The sequence below is a fragment of the Corapipo altera genome, unplaced genomic scaffold (genome assembly GCF_003945725.1).
Source record: "Corapipo altera isolate COAL_440 unplaced genomic scaffold, ASM394572v1 2, whole genome shotgun sequence".
Taxonomy (NCBI): Eukaryota; Metazoa; Chordata; class Aves; order Passeriformes; family Pipridae; genus Corapipo; species Corapipo altera.
Window position 1 is genome coordinate 1,514,208 of NW_020884890.1, and position 23,624 is coordinate 1,537,831.

At 39.5% G+C, this 23,624-nt stretch overlaps 1 protein-coding gene across 32 annotated transcripts in view; it reads right to left on the bottom strand.

Annotated features, from left to right (window-relative positions):
- DST (dystonin) overlaps window positions 1-23,624 on the bottom strand; it is a 306,056-nt gene that overhangs the window by 199,273 nt on the left and 83,159 nt on the right. For 31 of the 32 annotated variants that reach the window (XM_027644871.1, XM_027644867.1, XM_027644868.1 and 28 more), the window contains one exon: window positions 14,070-14,131. In XM_027644871.1, coding sequence (XP_027500672.1) covers window positions 14,070-14,131 — 62 coding nt within the window. Of the gene's footprint in view, window positions 1-14,069; window positions 14,132-16,806; window positions 16,909-23,624 lie in introns of those variants that run through there. The other variant, XM_027644882.1, reaches the window with a different exon arrangement.

The following is a 23,624-nucleotide window of genomic DNA, read 5'->3' on the forward strand; positions in this document are numbered from 1 at the left end:
AATTTTTCTTGATATTATTAGTTGTGTTTGTTGATACTAGAACAAAATCTACAGTTTTACGCTATAAAGGCCACTCATGGTTATATGGTAGAAGAGAAGGACTGCCCCTTCTGCTTCTGCAAGCAAAACCAGCTTGGTCTTGACAAGGACACATAGCAGATGCACGTCACTCTATCTAACACAGCCATACCTATTTTTTATTAGGGACTGTTGCAATAGGACAAAGTGCAATGGTTTTAAATGAGTGTAAATTTAAACTAGATATAAGGAAGACTTTTTTTACAGTGAGGGTGTTGAAACACTGCAAGAGGTTTTCCAGAGAGATAGTGGACGCCCCATCCCTGAAAACATTCAAGGTAAGATTGGATAGGGCTCTGAGCAACCTGATCTAGTTGAAGACATCCCTGCTCATTGCAGGGGGTATTGGACTAGATGATCTTTACAGGTCCCTTCCAACCCAAACTATTCTATGATGATTCTAGGAAAACACAGGAATCACAGCTTTTTTCTTATTCAGAAGTAAATATGGTAGGAAAATAAGACACACAATTTTGTGTATACAGTGGGTGCACACCCAGCATACATGTAGATATCTCACAGACTTTTGTGTTAGGGTGCAGCATGTTCCAGACAGGCAACTAAAATGCAAGAATCACTGATTCTGAACTGAAATAGTGTAGGAAGAAGCAGAAACAAACATGAATGTGCTGCAGAATCTAAAGTCGAGGTAAAAGAGGCAGGAGACAGTATATAATCAGATGGGGCAGGAACAACTATAAGTAACGCCCATGGACTGGAAGCCACCAGGAACTCCCTGACAGAAGTGAGACAACCACTGTGGCCCTGGCAAGCTGCACAACTTGCAAACAAGGCAGAATGCTCACACACTTGCAAAATTATTCATTTTTTACAGGTTAGGTAAGCGGACTACAGTAATGAAATATTTTTCTTAAAAACTCCAGAAGTCTCCCTATCTATATTATAAATAAGCTGAATTGATCATTATAAGAACATGCCAAATTAGACCTTTTCTTATCACTCCCAAAACAAGCAAAATTAGAATTAAACCCAAACCACATTTATTTTGAATAACTGAAGTTCAGTTGTCAAGTCTTTATAAATTCAGAGTCATTCCCAGATGTTATCAAGAATTATAATATTAGGGATCCAACTGAGCCTTTTCAGCTCACATTGCCCAGGAAAGTCTTTTCAAGTACTGCTCTCCTCATTTCTGGAAGCAAAGTTAATCAAATGCCTGGCACAAACATTACTGCTTTTCCAAAGGAAAATGGGAAAAGGCTCAAAAGTTAGAACTGTAAGGGGGGTGTTTGAGAAAAAAAGGGTCAGGCCTTAATTACCACTGAGGTCACCAGTAAGTCCAAACAACAGCTGGCACAAGGCCACCATGAGTTTCACAACAAATTTCAAATTTATTCTTTAAGAATCTGACTCAATGTCCATGAAAAAAAGATCCCTTAGGAGTCCCATTCACTTCAACTACAGTAAAACAATTTTCTCCAAGATAATAGACACAGACGGTTAAGGGTTCATATAATTACAGTGTTCCACGGCAAATGCCGTCAGCATTCAGATAGTTGAAAAATTGCTTTGGCCACTGCATGAGATCCTGATATCCTGATGAGTTTCCCTAGTGTTTTAACTTCCTAAAAACATACTTAAGCTTGTTTTAAAAGGAAAAATTTTATTAAAAGTGCTACTGATGAGGAAAGAGTTTTCTATAAGTTTTCAAAATATGTATGTTTTAGTCCTTTCACCTTTGAAATTAAGGAATTACAGTGGCAATTCTAACAGCATGGTAACAAATAAACCTATACCATGAGAAAAGAATAATAAAAAAAAAAAAACTCATATAAAAAGTTGCATTTACGTAAAAAAAATAAAAGTTTACTAAGCCAACACATGCACCATGATTTCTGATTAACACTCTAAAATTCTGAACAGGTTGTAACAAGATCCACGCAGCGTGTAACTGTCAAAATATCAGATTTGTCAAAATATCCCCATGTGACTTATCTGCCAAGTAAGTTGCTTCTTTAAACATCTTCAAGAGTACTTATTTTGTTCTACAGACTTCTTAGACTCTCCCATGTATAGCACGAGTGTTGCTTGACATGCTGCAGAGCCACTGTACCTCAGGTAATTTCTACCCCAACGTTCTGCGTGGCACAGGAAGGCTCTGAGCTGTGGTTCATGGCCAACCTGATGTCACTCCAAGAGATCAGGGAGCCAGAGCTCCATGCAGACTGGCACGCACACTGACATCCTCCCCGAGTCTCTCATGCTTTTTAATCTCCTTACTCTAAACCCAAAATTTACTGCTAGGAAAAAAACAAACAAACTCCACATACACACCCTGGTCACAATCCATGTTTTGCACTGAATCCCACAGTAAACTTCACTCATTCTGTTAAAATAAACAAGCACACAAGTTCTGGGAGAATTTAATCACTGGGTAGCTCTGCAGCAGTGACCCCCAGTCACAGCTCTCCACAGGGGTGGATGCAGACTGCAGTCAGCCAAGCGCTGGGCTGCAGATGGTGCTGTTCCCCCACCTCCACGCGGGCACACACGCTCCAGCCCTGGACACCCACGGCCCAGGACACCCCAATTTGCTCCCCCCGCCGAACAGCAGACGCCTGCAGCCAGGGTTGGCACTGAGATGGCGCAGGGAGAAAACTTGTGCCAGGTCTCTTCTGTGTGCCTGTTCATTTGTAAGCAAAGTCCGGCAAATCCAGTCTTAGGCCTAGTGGTCCCTAACTCATTTTCACTCTTTTCTTTTGCTCAACAGTCTAATAATCCACTCTGCAGGAAACAATTCTTGTGGTTCATGGAAAATAAATAAATCTTTATTTCACAAACACAAGTAATTTTTCTGTTTTACTTCATTTCTGGATATTAATTCTCACAAATAGCAGACACAGATAATGTTATTCCATTTCATAAAGTTCCTTTATGATTTTACTAAGCTGCGTTTAAACAAGTCTCCTGTACAGAGCAAGTTCAACAACCCTGAAAGTATAATAGATGTTTTCTAAATAAAGATTCATCCTTGATTGCATCCTTGGATTCATCCTTCACTTTCTCATGCGGCCAATGCCCTACACTCTATTAACACGATAACCATGACACCCTTCCAGTGTTCCACCCACCTAACACACTGTTCTTGTATCTAAAAGCTGAAATAATTCGCTTTTTTCCCTCCACATTAACCTTCATATTTGTCCCAGATAACTCAATCATCCAATTAATCCATTGCTTTCACATACTTTATTTTGCATCTTGCCCCCAGTCTTCAATTATTCCACGTCTCTGGATAAGTCTATTAATCATAAAAAAGACACTTGTATGGCTTCAAGGTAAATATACTGTTGCTCATGTAAAAAAAAAAATAAATCCAGCCACTGCTAAATCTTGTCCTTATATTTTTCTTATCTTACCATATTTGGTTTCATGAAATGCATTCCAGTATTTTCCTGAAACCCAAATCAGCAAGTGTGCAAGCAGATGCATAATCTTACATATATATCAAACACTACGACATAAACATGCACATTCAGGAGTCCTTTTGTGGATTTCAGTAGTTGTGTGATATTTGAAACACCATTATTGTACAGAACAACACGAAGCAAATGCTATAAATGTTAAAAATCCTTCTTTGCACCTCCTATGGGGAAAAAAAAAAAAATTGTTCCATTCACAGAATCAGAGAATGGGTAAGGCTGGACAGGACCACAGTGCATCATCTGGTCCAACCTTCCTGCTCCAGAAGGGGTATCCTAGAGCACATTGCACAGGATTTTGTCCAGATGGTTCTCAAATATCTCCAGTGAGGGAGACTCCACAACCTCCCTGGGTAATCTGTTCCAGCGCATGATCGCCCAGACAGTAAAGAAGTTCTTCCTCCTATTCAGGTGGAGCTTCCTATGCATTAGTTGCTGCCTGTTGCCTCTTGTCCCATTGCTTGGCACCACCAAGAAGAACCTGGCTCCATCATTTTGACACCCACCCTTCATGTACTGATATACATTGATAAGGTCACCTCTCAGTCATCTTTTCTTGAGGCTGAACAGACCCAACTCCCTCAGCCTTTCCTTGCAAGACAGATGCTTAAGTCTCCTAATCATCTTTGTAGTCCTGGGCTGGACCTACTCCAGGAGTTCCATGTCTCTTTTGTACTGAGGAGCCCAGAACTGGATGCATCTCAAAACTTTTTGAGGAATGGGCTGAAAGGTTCTCTCCAACCAACCCTGGTTCAACCACTCAGAGTACATCCAGAGGTTTCACTCTACTTATTCATTATTATTATCACAGCACTACTGTCACCTGGCACAGTCTTGTTCATCTGTTCATAAATTTGCATACTGGGATCAGCAAATCCATCTCAGCGGAGCCCATGCTGTGTAGATTCACAAGCAGAAATGGGTATGTACTAACTTAAAATGGGCATCTACTCCATCACTGCTACAATTTAAAGTCCTAAAATATAAAGTCAGAGAGATGTCCAGTCACCTTTAGTACCTACTTCACCAAATTAACCTTCATTCTGTAGACAGTTCTCAGTGACCGCAAGGGAAAAATGCCACATGTGGCATATGTCATGCAAGGTCCCATGAGACTCCACACATGCTCCTAGCCTATTATCCCTTTTTATACCAGTTTTTATTTCAAAGCAGAGCATGTCCATCTCTCTTCCCTCTTTTTCACCTCTGCAAAATCCTTCAAGATTTTTTTTCAGTGCAGTACACTTTGTTCAGATGTGTTTGCATATGAGACTGAAGATATTTATAAATTTTAGAAAAACTAAAAACAACAAAAAAAGAAATGTGACATAATCTGTTTAAAGTCTCACTTGAGACATCTATTCTGACCTCTTTTAAAAATATTTTATTTACAAATGTATAAATACTGATTAATGAAGAATATAAAGCAAACATCACTAAGCTTCACTTTACACGGTAGCCCACTGAAAGAGAGCATTCTTACTGGAATTGTAGAATTGATGCAGATTGAAATCACTAAATTAATGAAAACACAAGTTTTGGTAAAGAACTTGGTAGTGATCAGTTTGAAGACTCAAAAGTTGAACATTATTTCACCAGCGAGGGGTTGTGCCTTACAAAGCAGTCACAGAATAGTACAACTCTATGGCTAGAAAGGACTGAATAGATCACCTCACTCGACCCCGTGTGATGAAGTTTGAGTTTGGCTACAAAACACCAGAGCTGCTTCTTTAATTTATTCTTGAAAATTCAAAGGAAGGAAATGTAACACACAAAACACATATTTCCAGGTTTTCACTTGCTTCTCTACACTTACTTGCTTCTCTGAGAGGGACATTTTTGCTCGCTAATCTTCAAACTAAATCTTCCACTAACCGAACTGAGTTTTTTTTGTTGTCCCTTCCCCTAAAGTCTGACTTCAGAAAACATTTGTTTGCCACCCTCTGCATAAACACCTTTTACGTACTGCGAACACGCTATCATGTCTCCCTTTAGTCTTCTCAGTTTCAGACTAAACAAAGTCAGATTCTCACAACCTGCCCTCGATCTTCCAAGAAAACTTATCTTCTTACTGCTTTGTTACAAATGGCTGCAGACCTCTTGTCCACGCAAAGATCAGAAGTTACACAGGCAGGCAGAGTTTCACAGCCACGTGCCCACAAGCACACCAGCGTGTCCATGAAAAGGCTGAATTACAAGCTGCCTCTCCATCTCCTAAACACTGTGCTGGCCCACAGGCAGGGTGCAGAGCTCATGTGTAGTTCCTGGAGCTCCCTGGTCCTAAGCCAACACAGCCCTGCACAGGTGATGGACCCTGTAAGATTCGTGGCAGGGCAAGGGTGACACTTGTTGCTGACATGACAAAAGGCCTGAGCCAGAGAAAAGGCTCTAACAGCCGCAGTGTTAGAGAAACAGACGTATCACTACAAAGATGAAGTGACTGAGTTCAAAACCTCACAACTAGGGCAGAAGGCACTGGGATCTTTCCTGTGGGTGGAAGGTCCTTGCTCATGAGTGTTGCCTCCCAGACCCAGATGATGCTGCAACAACACCTGAGAGCAGCCATGACAGCAGCAACAACCAACAGCACTGGCTCTTCCCAGTGCCAGTTCTAGCTGCAGTTGCAGCAGTCATTGATGGCAATATCCCAACAAGCTGTATCTAGGATCCTTTCATTCAAATTTTGTGGCAATAGTATGCAAATGAGACTACATGTGGTAGCATGTAGAAAAATTGTAGATACACCATGTGTATCTACTTCCTCTTTGTCTATCTGCTTTCAAAGACCCATTGTAACATAGTCTCCTCAGGGAGAGAAATTACCCTGAGAGGTCTCTAACTCCTCCTTCTTTTCTTCTGCTGGGGATAAAGGTATTATGCTTACTATAATTGCAGACTCCTAGGAGTCCTCAGTCTCTTCTGAATTCTTAAACAGAATGATAAAATGCTACAAATTATTTCCATTAGTTACTAACTACTGGGTAAATAAAGCTGTTCAACCAGAAAACATATAACTTATCTGAATAGTCTTCTTTCTACCTGTGGACTTCCATGTCACACTAAGTTCCGCTGGACTTTACCCCACCTTGCTTTACTAACTCCTTTATAACAAACCTTTAGTCCTGCTCCCCTTATTTCCACTTCTTGTACAGCTCATTTGTATTTCACACATCTCTTGAAAGCAGCAGTATATTCTATAACATGCCTCCTACCTGTTCTACCTGTCAGCAACCTGCCTTTGTGCCAAACATCTACAATGACTGCCAGATCACCTGCATTTCTCCCTCTACTGTATTACTACCCCAGGAGACCCTACCTACTGCTTTTCCCAGTTCATTGTCCTCTCTTTACTTCTCACTACTCTCTTTGCTTTTGAAGATGAGCCTGGGATTTTGCGACACTTGCTTCCTAGTTATCTTTCTGTTTTAAATTTTGAAGCAGTTCCTCCCAGCCAGTCCAGACCTATCTAACTAGGCAACTTTGACAGCAACTTTTTGAACTTGACAAGCTGAATATCTCTCTGACTGGCACTTCACTCACAAGACACAGAGGCAGCCACCACAACTCCTGCAGCAGGTAGGGAACAGAACACCAAGTGTGCCCTAATCTGGTTTGCACACCTGCCTGGGGATGAGCTGAGCTGTGCCAGAGAAACACCTTTTTCTTGAATAGACTACTGAAGGCTCCTCTGTAGGTGTTCAGATGCAGAACTCTACATTGTTCCTCCCGTCAATTATGAGGATAAATGTTTTTCCCCACTGCTATACAGTGCTGTCCTTCTGATGCCAGTTGGTGACAAAAATCTACCATCAGCTTCCTTAATCCAGTTCAAGACTTCCAATTGACAGCAGCCACATTCACCTTTTGCTCTGTTTTATCTTTGGTCAGAGACAAGCCAATGTTTCAGTTATAATGTGCATTCGGTTGTCTCCACCCCTTGTGCTTCCAGCTTGCTCTCCCCTTTGCAACCTTTACTACACACCGCCAAATATAACTTATCAGGGAGGAACTGTTTAAAATATGCAAATGTAATGCTAATAACATCAAAGAGACAATAGATCTGACTCCTACAGCTTAAAACTAGCTCTGACCAGAGGCAATACACTCCAAACATGCCTGAAGCAGGTAAAGTACTAAAACTGGCAGCTAAAACTTTATTGCAATTAAATTCAAGGTACTCTAAGTAGAGACAGATTTTGAACACTATGTGACTACCTTTAAATTCACTGTTCAAAATACCATAAATGCCTTTAACAGATAAAATGTTTCTGTATAGGAGAAACATGTTTGTTCTGATGCCTTCTTAGGTCCTCATGCAGTCACACATCTACGTTACCTCAGGGCAAGGCTTGCTTCCCAGATTATATGAAATATTGCTGTAGAACAAAATACTTAGTTAATGTTTATGATTAAATGTTTGAAGTTGCTCACTGTCTGAAGTCCACAAATACTACTCCCACTGGAGCCAATGGCACAGTTACAGTGGTTCCAAGGGAGCTAATCAAGGCATAGTACTTCTAAACTGATATATAAATTATTATTAAATACAGATACATCAAAAGTATATAGATAAAAATAATTCCATGCATAATTTAACAATTAATTAAAAAGCCAACACCTAATTGCAAATGGTAGAATTTCATCTCTTGCAATCTCTAAGGAATAAATAATATTAAATAAAATCTGGGCTGAGAGCTAATTGCAAACAATGAACACACACAAAGAGAATTAATTAATATATTAATATATTAGTCTATCACATGAAACATTGATTCTAGTGGTTTTAGTCCATGCAGTAATCACATGATAGTCTTAATTTGCCTTATACTCATTCTTTCATATATGATCACCTATATAAAAATAAAACCACTTTAAACCCAACATACATAAAAGCATATGCTCAGCTGGTACAATAGGACTGCATGACACAAAAATATTGATGTGTTCAAGTCATACTGTATTTCATGTATATTTAATTTACTGTTTTCAATTAATCTCTTTCCAGCGACCAATTAGTCACGAAGACTAAATTCATTAAAGACTATCAAATAAACTTGAAAGCTTTGGTGCAGTTTTTATTGACTTGAATTTGTTTGTTTGCTTCATTGATTGATTGACTGCAGAGAGTTTTTTGTGATACAATTTATTAGTAGCCTTAAAACTTGTACAATTTCCTCCTCTTTTGCAGCTTCAACTTCTGGCATTCTGTCACTACTTTTCCTCACTGTCTCATGACTAAAAAAGTCATGAGTTTGGCTTGCGGAGCAGCCTTGCAAACAGCTATAGATTATACTAAGCAGGTGAAAGATGTTATCTGGTTTACCTCCAAGTAGAAGACTTTTGAAAGATTTGTATGCAATGCAGCATGAATAAATTATAATTATACATATTTCCAGGGAAAATATCAAAATCAAAAACTTCTTTACGCCATTAAATGATGATCTTCTTCAAGAGTTATTTTTATTTATTTTTCAGAAGGAGCATGTCTCAAAGGTAAAATACACTTCAAGACCTTTCAGAACAGTCCTGAACATACAATGGCAAAAATTTTAGGAGAAAAACTGGTATATTCTTCTGTCTACCAAGCAGACAATGGGCCTTCTGGAACAACTGAAAAACAAAACAAGGAGGAAACACTAACATTTTGGCTGCACCCAATGCCTAAAGCAAGCTGTGGGCCATGTTGAAATGGGATTTTACAGAATTTGTTCCCAACACAGTTTGCAGCAGTTGTCAGAATAAACTTTGAGGAACACATAGTAGGCTCATTTAGATGCACTAGCACAGCAAGGAATCTTTGTCTTATTTTAACAAATGGGGAAAAAAAAAAAAAAAAGAAAAAAGAAAGTAGGTTTTCTGAGTATGTTTCAAAAGCTAGAGGTGTTAAATTGAGACTTTTTTAAAAAGTCACTACCATAAGACTAACACCAGGTTCCTCATCCTTCAAATATCAGTGTAGATCTACAAAGTGCTCATTTCTAAAAGAAGAGGTGGGGAATTTTAAATGACATCTTAAATGCACAGCTAAAAAGAAGATACTGAGATACTGCAGAGTAGTGCTATCTAAAAACAATAACTGCTAGTGTCCATAAAGTGCCAGTTTTCAGCAAGGGAATGACTGTGCTTTATCAGGAATGGTCGGTCATGCTGCCATTAAGGTCATACCTGAACATCTCACAATGCAATCGACCCAAGAAGCCATTTGCAAACCCTGTGCTGCTTGAAGGACACACAGGAATCAATAACTTCAGGTTTCTATTCTGAATTATTCATTCAGTCTTTGCACAACAGAAAGCTGTTCTCTCTCTAATGCACTATCACTGCAGTACAGTACATGATTTTGAACACTGAGCTTTAAAACAATAGTTTTAAAAGCATTTTGTCCTGCTACTTATAAATGCTTCTTGCTCATAAGACCTTCAAAAATTACTTTTGGAACAACTAATGACTGTGCAGGGATGCTGCCCATTCCTCCTATCAGCAGCATGCTTCTCCCAAGGTCCAGTCACTCAAGGGTCCCAAAAGCCAACCCACCCTGTCAGTGCCATGAACAGGGCAGCTCTCCCTCTCCAGGGAGCTGCTCAGGCACCCAGAGGCCCATATGGCTGCTAGAAGGTCAGCCAAGAGGCTCTCTACAACCTTTTCCTCCATGAGAAAGATGATATTTCCCTTAGTAGGAAGATACCTGGGTGTTCACCATACCACTAGCCAGTTTTTGGTTGCCGTGCCTTCAGTCCTAATTTCTGGTAAAGAAACTTAGAATATTTCAAAACAACCCATTTAATTTGTCAGGACTAAGATCTGGCACTACAAAATTATTTTTAAATTGATTTCAGAAAGGAATTGAACAACAAAGAAGAATTTGCTTGCTTTTACTCCTTTTTCATCATCAACTTCTTTCATTTTCTGACTTTTATCTCATCTTCCACCTGTATTTCAAACCAGCCTCACTCTTTCCTTAAATTTTGGGGGTTGGGATTCAAAGGATGTCAGGAAGAATTTCTGGGCTTTCCTGGAAGCTGGATTTCTCTTTAGGTGATTTAGAACTATGCAACCACTACACTAAATCCCTTGCTACCACAAATGTACCTTTTCTTGTCACATCAAGGATTACTTACTGCTCTAGCAAGTACTAGAATTTAACATCTTATTTTGGCAGCAGAAAAGTGAAATGCTTGCTGGAAGCAGAGGGCAGTTCAGAGAAGAGAGGAGACCTCTACCCCATCACCACACTACTTTGGCATGTGAGTTTCTCCCTGGAAGCTCATACCACAGCAGTAGAAGAGTCTAAAGTCCAATATCTCACCTCTCCAGCCCGTATGTCAATAAGACACAAAAGATAACATTTAAACTGGAGCCCCACATCAGACAGTAAACAGTAGCCTTAGCAAGGCCAACGCTCTAATCAGTCCTCAGAAAATCTGTTATCAATTCAAAAGAAAAACTTCAGCATTTAAAAAATGTAGTGACCGTCCACTTCATCTTAAACTGTGGAATTCAAAGATTTAACAGCCGAATTTTGCACATAATACATTAGGCACTTGTCTCTAAAACTATGTATATCAAAATAATTAGCACTAAATATTTCTGCAATGACTATGTTTCTAGTTTAGCAAAGCACACAACATGCTTTACTAATCAACTAAGCTGTCAAGAGACTAATCTTACACACTGAATTTTAAATACTACACACTTACAGGCTTTGAATCCAATGCAACTAGAGATAGGCAATGGAGAGCAGAATGGTAAATATTTACAAGTTACTCAGTGAATCAAAGACAGATCAATTACAAGAGTGACAGTAGGCTCCTATGCCAACCCCCAAAGAATTATGGTAACTAGTAAAAGCACCATTTCTGCTGACCTAGAAAAAAAACTCTTGAATACACCTCTATAAAGGCACAAAGGTCTGGTATTTTCCCTAGGAGTGCAGGAGAATAGAAGGTCAATTAAAATGAGTGAGGAAAGAACTAAAAAAGCAGGGAAAACATAAAAGGAGATGAGAAAAGAAAAATAGAGAAAACAAAAAAACAAGTAGGGGACAGAGAAAAGAAACAGGGAAAAGAGAGACAAAATAAGAAAGAAAACAGATGAAATTAAAATGTGATCCATCCCCATACCCATAGCAGGGTCCTGTCCACATATATGGTCTGGTGTTTGCCATGATCTCTCATAACTTCCACGATCACCTTCATCTTTTCTGCTTCTTGTTGAACCCTACACAGCATCAGATAAAAGCACACCGACCTTTTTCGATCAGTAAAACAAAAGCACTTCTGAGACACAATTCACTTCCCCTTAGGGAGATGCCTTATGGGTAGACATCTATAAGGGCTTGTTCCCTCTGCTACCTACTAAAGAAGCCCGGGTAACCAGCTCAGATAAAGCTACTGAGATGCCTGAAATGAGACAATTCCCACCTTCATTTGTGCGCAACGAGTTATGCGCAGTGAATGGGCAAACATGAGTTGCATGTTTTGTACTAAATCCAAGGTACATGAAAACTAGGGCTCAACTTCAACTTAATGCATTTACCAGGACAGGTCCAGTATCTCTGCTAGAAATCCACTCATTTATTGTGCTCTTTTTTCTACATTCCCTCCATTATATAATATTTTCTAAATACACCTTTGTGTCTTGAGAGAAAGCATCTGAAAGTTTTTTAATTTCCATCCAAGTCACTGTTCTAGAAACAATGCTCTAAGAACAGAAATTTGACAACTGTATCACCAACTGCTTTCAAACTATTTCCAGAAGATAAAGCTGAGTTGCTACATAAATTCCAAGTTAATGGAAGAGCTATAGTCAAACTATATTTGTGTAAGTTAACGACCCTTTACTTGAATTCTAAAGTGAGCAATCCAAGATGAAAATCAGTGCCAGCAATACACACAGACACACATTATCTATCTGTATCTATACCTCTGCAATCACCCACAGTGAGAACTACCTGAAAATGAAGGCCTAAGGCCACTGACATTGGCAAGCAAGGCAACAGGATTTAGTGTGAGCTCTTTACTCTGATTTTCTTAGGGGTTTAGAGTCTAAATCTTTTTTAAGCTATTCCCAAGAGGTTTACAGTATGGAAATCATGACTGTGCATGTTTCAGAAGGGTGTAAAACAATGGTATATAGAAATATCGTTATCAGTACACTGCTCTTCTGTAAAAATATGCACTGCTTTTAACTTGCATTAAAGCATTGCTCTCCAAAAATCTTCAGACAGGCTTTTCCCCATCCCACAGATGCATTTTTAAAATGCATCTTTAATATATAAAAAGATTAGTAGCCTCTACAAACATGACAATAATTACCCTCAGTTAGAAGAATAAATGCCTGATGGCTAATTTGGATATTGCATTTTACTGCCAGGTACTGGCAACCTTCCTGGATGTTTTTTTCTTTAAATCTAATTTGTTTGAAGTACTGGACAATGGATACATTTCTTACACCATAAACAGGAGGCAAAATTCAGAAAGGGAAGGCTGCAGACCTGCCTTTTGTCTTTTCTCATTAGCAAGTAGAAGACTTCTACAAGGACATGGGGCCACTTCGATGTTTCAGGATTACAATGAGGAGGTATCTGCATAGAAAGGGTCCTTGGAGCAGCTGTTTCTATACAGCATGTTTCCTTTGGGTCTATCAAACCCACAAAGGAAAATCTACTGATATGAGCCATCCTGTGACTGCAGACTCACCCTGCTCACAGAAAGGTGGTATGCTACTGCTCTAAATACAAATGCAAGGAGATCTTTCTAACAGTGTCTGAACATTGTACTCATTAACTAAATCTCAATTCTGACAGTTTGCAGATACGTTTTTATTTAATGTGACTCTTACATGAATTCAACCTCGGAATTGGGGGGCATATCAAAGCAAGTTATGTTAAATAATCATACAATCTGTTTCTCCAAAGAAATGTCTGGGCTAGACAGTTGGCACTGAAACAGCAGATTAAATTTAGAACTGAAGGGCCATACAGTGAAGGTGAATTCAGTTTTTAGTTATCTGTCAACTAAAAGCTGTACATGTTGTTAAAATAATGTGCTTTGTCCCTGAAACAAAGTTCACTGCTATTCAAAAGAAAGATATTGAAATGTGAGTTTTGTCTCTAGAAAGCTTCTATTTCTAATCCACAAATACCATACTGATGCCATAGGATGATCTGGACCTCTCTTTCTCAAGGTCATTTCCCCTTCCACAACATGGTACTTAAAATACTCTTTTTTTTCATTTGCCTTAACTATGGTACTACAGCCATGACATACTAATTCCAGAAAACAGTCAAGCCTTATAGAAAGACATCATATTTCTTAAACTTCGACTCATTTTAATTTCAAGTTCAAATGTTCAATTAGATCACCTTGGGACATTAGACAACAGCATTTCAACTCCCCCATGATTCTTCAAAGACAAAGTACATGCATAAACCTCACAATTTGAGATCTTCCTTATATGTAACACAGCTGCATCCTGACACCAAACGTAGTAAAAGACACAATTGCTGCTATAGTAATCAGTCATCCAGACATGACACATATAACTGACCTTCATGAGATGCTGATTTATCCATTTTGTGAACGTCTTCTTTTGTACTTTGTCCCGCTCATCTAGAAGTAAAAAGGAAAAAGAAAAGGGTTTAACAGCTCTACAAGTGATGCAGAAGATTTTTTTTATTAAGAGATTTATAAAATTAATATTCTAGTAAATTTATAAAATTTAAATTTTCAAAAGCTCCAAAATGTCTAATCAAAATAACAGCACATAAAAGTTTTTGCAGTACATCACAGCATGTAATGAAAAAGTTTCTTGCAGCTCCAGCTGAGTTCCTTCAGGATAACGGCCCCACAGGTACAACAGCAGCACTACTAATAAAAATATAACTTCCTAGGAGAAGTCAACCATCACTAAAATTGTACTTAAAAAGTCATGGCAAACTTTTAAGAGCTATAAATACTACTCATAGCCTCTACAATCAATTAATTACTAAAGTATTAGGCAATGGAAAATCTCTTATCACATGAAAGCTAACTTTTTTAATCACCACGCTTTTCAACTGGAATATCCCTTGTTCCAACACACAGGGATGAGTTACAGCTTCAGTCAGAGAAAGTACCCTTCTTTAATTCTCTTTAAAATCAACAGGGATGTCCACTAATCCAGATATGGGACCCAGCCACTTTCAGCAGTTTGCTCCCTGGCATGGTAGTTAGCATCAATGATTGCCCACAAAACAGTGGGGAGATATAACAGAAGTAATAGACTCAGGGTAAGAAAGTATCCCACTTACGGATAGGAAGCATATACATGAATTCTACTCAGAGGAAAACTAACCACCACAAGATTTATCTCCAGCAACCTATGTAGGGTCATGAGCCAGTACAACTGCTACAGAGCCTGCTCACAGTCCCAGAGCTACCCAGAGCAGGAGTCACAGGGCATTAGGACCAGGACCATCTGTGCAAGCCTAAAATAGCAAGATTCCTTCTGACCCCGTACAACACAACTGCAGCTGTTTCATTGACTCAGGCTATTTGCAGTGTGGCTGAGAATGAGCAGTGAGCTCAGGTAGCAAAACAAGACCTCTCTGCATCCATTGCCATCACTAGAAGACTGATTCAGGTCTTGGATTTTACATTTTAAAATATTGTTTTCAGGTTAGTCAAAGATAACAATAAATAAAAATAAATTGACTGAAAGTCTTTCAAGTACTTTCAAGTTTCTGGTGTGATACTGAGGTCTTTCAAAACAGCATGACATCATACAAGAGTACATGTTGGGTCGAACTGAGCACTGCATGCTGTTCCTAGCAGAGTGAGAAATTACTTTTGGGGAATAAGTGCAAAAACAAGACAAGTAAAAGCCTGTGAAGCCTTTGTATAGTCCTCTCTTATATGACTCACAGACTTTTTACATGCTCATACATATCTTTGCATTTAAGAGCCATAGATGCACTTTTTCCTGTTATTTTTTCCAATTCTTTTTTAACACACCTATCACTTTGATAGCCACAGCTTACTGTGACAATGAGATCTTCAGGCAGTATGTGTAGTTGTATATTTGGCTCTGTACAGAATAGTTGCTGTTTCCTAAACCCCTTTTCCACACCACTCAAGATCTAAGCTACTGGCATATGATTTTTTCCCCACTTCACAGCTCTACACTCTCTTATTCTACTTGAAGACTCAAAAAAGAGGAGAAATAGAAAAACTAAAGAGCAAAGCCGCACTACTGGGAAAAAAAAATAGCAGATTAAGAGAATTTTTTGCTATAGACACTTCCCTATAGCCTTCATCTAGCAAGACACCATTTCTGACATCAGTTATTTATCTTAATAAAGTGGAAGTTCTGATTTAGTAGATATAGAGAACAGAAAATCTCAGAAATAAGAGAAATCTAGAAACACTTTCACTTTTAACTGTTCCATTATGAGCAGCTCTTGTAAAAGGAACACAAGGTTTCTCAGCTGCAAAATTTCACAATGTGTACAATGTGTCTTTTCTCCTAAGGTAACCTCATCTAGTTTTGATCACACAGAAGTTTACATTTTGGGAAATGTTACTGTGACAACAGTTAAAAAAAAAAAGTTGAAAAAAATCCACTTGTATTTTGTTAAGACTATGGAGTCACTATTAGTTTCAACACTATTTTCAATTAAAATGCCAACATTCATAAAACAAGTGATACTTACTACTCTTGTTCCTTTTATACATACATATGTATTACACAAACACTCACAGGAAAAATTCTGTGACTGACAGACACGAATGTGCCATGAGGAGGAAAGCTGACACCTGTCATGTTGTGAAAAACACCAGAAGTAAAGGAAGGAAAGAAAGTCACCAAAACAGAATCACAGAGTATTCTGAGTTAGAAAGGACCCACAAGGATCATCGAGTTGAACCCTTAAGCGAATGGCCCATACAGGGGATTGAACCCATAACCTTGTCATAGCTAGCACCAAGTTTTAATCGATTTAGCTGATCTCTGTCACACCACACTGTGATTTTTATCAAAAAACCAAATGCTTCCAGAAAGGTAAAAGTATACTAAGAGGAAAATACAGTGCAACAGTATTCAGTGCGTTCCAGCTCAGAGCAGAACACACCAAATCAAACTCCCCAAATGAAGTAAAAACCAGGGAAATTACTAAAAAAATTAACACTAACTAAGGAAAGAAACCCTCAAAAAGCCCCTTAAGAGAAGTTTACCCCCAGAGAGCTCTGCCCTGTCCCACAGACAGCCCTGCCGCCCTGCCAGCCCAGCTCCGGGCTGCATTACTGACCCATGCAGCACATGACTTCCACCAGCCTGGCACTCTGGTCCTTTTCATCTTCATCAGACTGTCTCATTGCCACCTCCAAAAGTTCAGAGCTTCTTCTCTTTTCAGGGCAAAGGAGAGCCAAGGAGTGACCAGGACTTCTAGCTGACACAAAGTAGCAACACCCCTTTTTAAAAAAAAAACCAGAAGCAAACAGCCCATGTGCTGTCAGAGCAAGCAAAACTGCAAGCCCTCTGGCTTTAACTCAAATAAGAAATAAATTAAGCATCTGCATTTGTTTGTTTTGAACTTTCAGATGCATTAATACACATTTGAGTGCAAATGCTGAGCTTTCCAAACCAGGAAGTCTCTTTTTAATTCTACCAGCAGTGAACAGCAAGGAAAGAGCGTCACCATGAACGCAGCAGCAGGAGTGCTGTTTAAGCCGAGGTAATTTAAGAATGCAGGTAAAGCAGGAGTTGCAGAAAGAAAGGACATCTTCCTACATGATCTGTTATGTAGATCATCACAATAAACCCTCAGTAGTTAATTAATCAACTTAAGTTTGTCTGCTTTTACCTATTATTGTAGACATTAATGTGATGTATCAGACAAACTCAAAGTCTCCTGTACTTTATGTGCCTGGAAAGTGCCTCAACAAAATGTCTCCAGTCTGAAACTGACAACCTACTTCATGAACCTATACTACAATACAGAAGCATCTGAAGAGGCTCCAGATTAGAGTATCTGCACTTAGAAAACAGTTGCTGCAACTAAGGTCTCTTGCTCTGTGTTCTTTCATTCCTCAATCCCAGGCACAAATTCAGGGGCCAGGTCCTTCTAATACCAATATGAATCTCTATCACTTACACGGTTCACAGTGTCTGGAAATCAGGACAGTTTCTCTGGAAGAGAAACAGAACTATACCAAAGGTGACATATGGCATTGATGTCTCTTCAGTGGTCTCCTAGGGAGAATAACAAACCCACTGAGGCTGGAAAAGATCTTTAAGATCATCAAGAGCAACAGTTAACAAACAACTAAATCATGTCCCTAAGTGCCACATCTTCATGTCTTTTAAATACCTCCAAGGATGGTAACTCAATTATTTCCCTGGGCAGCCTGTTCCAATGTTTGACAACTGTTCTGTGAAGAAATTCCTCCTACGTCCAACATGAATCTCCCCAGGCCATTTCCTCTTGCTCTGTGACTTGCTACTTCGGAGAAGAGGCCAACACTCGCCTCACTACAACCTCCTTTCATGTCGTTGTAGAGAGCAACAAGGTCTCCCCTTAGGCTCCTTTTCTCCAGGCTAAACAACCCCAGCTCCTTCAGCCGTTCCTCATCAGACTTGTGCTCCAGACCCTTCACCAGCTCCATTACCCTTCTCTGGACACACTCCAGAACCTCAATGTCTTTCTTGTAGTGCAGGGCCCAGAAACAGACACAGGATTCAAGGTGCAACCTCACCATTCGCAAGTCCAGAGGGACAATCACTTCCCCTGTCCTGCTGGTTGCATTATTTCTGATACAAGCCAAGATACCACTGACTTTCTTGGTCACCTGGGCACACTGCTGGCTCATGCTCAGTCCCTGTGGATCAGCACACGCAGGTCCTTTTCCACCAGGCAGCTTTCCAGCCACTCTGCCCCCAGCCTGTAGTGTTGCATGGGGTTGCTGTGACTCGTGCAGAAGCCACTGAGTGCTCCTCTCTACCTGAAGGCATACTGAAATCTTCTCTGAGCAATCACAGCAGATGCCACCAGCTTGCATGAGCAAGCTTGTCTCCACTTCTCTCCACACCAACATAAAAAGATGCAAAATAAGCGCAGCAATACAAACTCCTCAGTTTCCAGATGAGCTGCAAATTTCTACGCTTCTTTCTCTGATATTTTCACCATTATAATGAAGTCTGGAATTCCTACACCTAGTGACAGACTTACCAAAAAAAAAAAAAAAAATCTCCTTTTCTTCGTCAGCTTCTAGTGTTGCTGGTATGTTTGCTTCTCTGCTGATACTTGTTTGCCTGCATGAATGGCCAGATAGTCAACAGGTTTTTCTACTTTTGTCCAGGTATTTACAAAAGCCCTGAAAGGTATTTTTCCTATGTTTATATAAGAAAGTTCATATAATACTCATAAAACTCACTAATTTTTACATTCACGTATAAATGCACTATTTTTCTGCACAAATTGTTGCTATAATACCTATTTATATTAAACTCAAAAAACTGTGTTAAAAGAACATTATTAGGGTTGCAAAGGGAAGTGCTCAAAAGTAGAGTTATAACGAACTAAAACTGGCTGTGAAACCTTAATACAACCTTCTTAGTAATATACATTATATTTAATTACATGGTCATTTAGTATTTTTTAAAGAGATTACTGTCTACATCATAGAAGAAATGTTACTCATTTAAGGAACAGTTACTCAATGTGTTTCATGTTGCTATAGAATATGAAGCACCATACCTATTCACTCATCATTTTTCAAGCTCTGAAGACAAAATTCATTTCACAACAGGTTTTCCTCTGGTATTCCTAAAATTTCTTCTGTAAGCTAGACCCTGGTGCTGAAACATCACCTTCAAAAAATAGCCAATAATTAATGTATGAACTCTTGGGAAAACATCTGGTTTAGGACATTACTCAGAATCACAAACTACATAAGAAGTAGGGGATAAAGTTTGTGCTGAAACAAATGATCTTGGAGGCTCCTGCTTGACCAAACTTGACTTTAACTTCTCACAGGCCTTCCATGTCTGTACCAAATATTCATTCTTGTTTGTTAATTAAGGACCAGGGGACATCCAACAAACCCACCACAATCTGAAACAGTCTCCAGGAAGGTAGCATCTCAGTTCAAACAAGTCTAGTTTGGAAAGTTAAAACTACATGGAAATTTCAGGATCTTTCATACCACAAGTGGGTATTCTTAACTATCACTAGGTTCAAACTACTCCTACCTGTAGGCCTTGTATATCAATTCTTACTATATGAAACAATAAAAGCAGCCTTTTGTCTTGCATGCAGCAAGCTCCAACAGAAACTCTGTGACATCCAGAACAAGTGGTGGATCAATCTAGTTGAAAAAACTCAATTATGCGCAGATAAAGGTGATCACAGAGGATTCTATGAGGTCTTGAAAACAGCACACTGGCCTACTTATCAAGTCCAAAGCCCTCTACTCAGCACCGATGGTCAAACGCTTCTGACAGATAAAACCTCCATTCTGAATCGATGGTCTGAACACTTTCAGACTCTTTTCAGTACCAACCGTGTAGCCCAAGACTCAGCAATTCAGTCCATCACACAACAATCGGTGAAGAATGAATTGGATATTGCCCCCACTTTGGGAGAAACCCTTAAGGCCACACAGCAGGTGAAAATTGGCAAGGCAGCTGGGGCTGATGGAATTCCACCTGAAGTCTGGAAACATGGGGGCCTTGCACTCCACGCTAAATTTCATGAGTTTGTGGTGCGCTGTTGGGAAGTAGGCGAGCTACCATCAGACCTTTGAGATGCAGTCATAAGAAGAAAGGAGTTATATAAGAAGAATAAGAGTATAAGAAGAAAGGAGTTAAATCAGACTGCTCAAATTACTGTGGTATTACTCTGTTCTCCATTGCTGGCAAAATCCTGGCAAGAATACTCTTGAACAGACTAATACCCGCTATAGCAGAAGGAATTCTACCTGAAAGCAAATGCGGTTTCAGAGCCAACAGGAGCACCACAGACATGGTTTTTGTTCTCAGACAACTGCAAGAGAAGTGTAGGGAACAGAACAAAGGTCTCTATGTAACCTTTGTCGACCTCACCAAGGCTTTCGATACTGTGAGCAGAAAAGGTCTATGGCAGATTTTGGAATGTTTAGGATGTCCCCCCAAGTTCCTTAAAATGATCATCTCACTTCATGAGGATCAGCACGGCCAAGTCAGATATGGTGATGCACTTTCTGAGCCCTTCCTAGTAACTAATGGTGTGAAACAAGGCTGCATTCTCGCACCAACTCTATTCACAATCTTTTTCAGCATGATGCTCCAGAGGGCCACAGCAGATCTCGATGATCAGGATGGTATCTACATTTGATACCGTACTAATGGAAGCCTTTTCAACCTAAGGCGACTGAAGGCCCACACCAAGACCTTAAACCATCTTGTCCGGGAGCTGCTTTATGCTGATGACGCTGTCCTTGTTGCCCACACAGAAACAGCTCTGCAGCATTTAACATCCTGCTTTGCAGATGCTGCTGAGCTCTTTGGGCTGGAAATCAGCTTAAAGAAGACAGAAGTTCTCCATCAACCTGCACCTCAGGAAGTCTTCCTTCATCCCCATATCACCATTGGCCAATCAGAGCTCAAATCAGTCCAGCAGTTTAATTACTTAGGTAGCCTCATCTCCTCGGATGGTAAGATTGACGGGGAGATAGACAACAGGTTAGCAAAGGCATATAGTGCCTTTGGAAAGCTTCATAAAAGAGTTTGGCAAAATAAACACTTGAAGAAAAGTACAAAGATCAGTGTTTACAAAGCCATTGTGCTGTCTACTCCTTTTTATGGTTCCGAGTCACGGGTCATCTACTGCCACCACCTGCGTCTCCTAGAACGCTTCCATCAACGCTGTCTCCACACAATCCTAAACATCCACTGGTCAGATTATGTGACCAATACATCTGTTCTAGAACAAGCAGCAGTCACAAGTATTGAGGTCACGTTACTGAGAACACAGCTGTGCTGGGCAGGGCATATCTCAAGGATGAAGGACCACCGCCTCCCTAAGATCTTGCTTTACGGTGAACTTGCCACCGGCTGCCGCAAGAGAGGAGCCCCGAAGAGAAGATACAAGGACTCCCTGAAACAACATCTCAGGCTTGGCCATATTGATCAGCATAACTGGTCTATACTGGCCTCAAATCAGGAGGCCTGGAGACACACTATTTATAACGCTGCAGGATCACTCTTGAGGAGAAAAGATAACACACCTGGTAAGGCGCACAGTTTAAACACAGAAGATGAAAGACAGTATGGGCATGGAGCAAGGGAGAGATATGGTCCACACGTGAGAAGGAAGAATTATATATATATATATAGTTAATGAGTCTAGATAGCAAAATGTGAACAAGAGACTTTCAGATCTTCAGATGAGATAATGATGGTGTTTCATCCTGTTGAAAGAATGTCAAAAAGAACCCCAAGATGCAGCAGGACAGACAAGGATTACTCAAAGGAGTAATCCTATTTAAGAAGAGATGAATACTAATTAAGAAATGCAAGATAAAATGAACGGTGTTAGGCATTCATAAGTAAGGTACAAACTCCTGAAATGCATTGTCTAATTCAGGCTCACTTAAAAATTATGAAAGTCTAAACCCCTCTTTTTAAGTTTCATTTCATTCTTGTGAAGTTCCTTCATCTCTCTTTCCTACTTTTTCCTTTTTGCCATTGCTCCCTCCTTCATGATAAGCTTCAACTACAACTCATCTGACTCATGGATGTGAAGTTTCAACTACCACTGATGTGTTCCACACATACATAAGGAGGCATGAAAAATATACAAATATATCTGCAGATATACAAATGCATTTTCAGAGAAAAAGATAAGACACAAGGTGCTTCTTTCTCACTATGCTACTCCCAAATATCTAATATTTGGAACTGATGCAATGCCACAGAGGGTTAGTTATGCAAGAAGGATATCCATCAGCACCAGAAGAACCTAAGGGAAAGTGCTCACATCCAAAATATTTATTATTTATGTTTAAACCCTTGAAGAAAAACTTGCATTATGTGCTGGTGTTTCCATCACTGCTTGCAATCTTTTAACCACAACCTGTCCAAAGATGGGAAAAGTCCCACTAGATCCTTCTCCTGCTTCCACCAAGTCATTCACTACCAGATGCTCTCAGAGAAGGACACTGAAGTCAAACTGTGGGTTCCCCAATGTGTCACACAATCAACTGCTATCCTCACAAACAGAAATCGACAATTGACATCATCTACCCTGTGTTTTTCCAGAAAATGTATCCCACTCAACTACTGCCCCTCTGATGAGGTCTGCACTGATATGGCAAGGGTCTTTCAAAAGAATGGCTCCTCTTCTGCATATTCCTATCAGGCAAATCATTGACTCTTATAAAGCTTCGTTTTTATATCTTGTCACATCATATATGTGCGTAGCTATGGAAGCATTTCCAATTTACTGCTATCCTGAGCTTTGCATTGTTAATTTAAATAGCAATGAAATATAAATTCAGTTTAGGTCTTCTAATTTTTCTGGTTGTTCCAGTTATTCTGTAAGAATTTAAGTCTCTCTTCAGTTTCATTTCCTCTGAAAACCAAACAGATTTCTTACACACTAGAATGAAAGGTCACATATACAGTTGAGGATGAACTAGAAATTATGTGGTTTTCCTGGAATTTCAGTCAAATAAGACCAAACTAACACCTGACTGTGAATTTAACAGCTCAACTTTACTAAGTAAAACCCCCATCGGCTCCTATGTCACTGGAGTTCAGCCTTCATGAAATAAAAAACAATCAATGTTTAGAACCTCTGATATATTTTTCAAACAGAATATTTTTATTTCTCTTTCACAAAACAGTATTGCAAATTTTACTTGCCAAGTCATTTCTGTGGGTATGCATTCAGCTATAAAAATGCAAATGTTTTCAGAAAAAAAATCTTCTTTTAAAAAGTGAGCAATGTAATCTGTAGACTGAATGTCAACTAAATTTGGCAACAGACATAAACGCATCAAAGGCTGGCAAGTGCTCAATTTTATAGAAGTTGGGAAGAAAACACATATTAAAAATGACAAAGACTGAAAATAAACTGGAAAACTT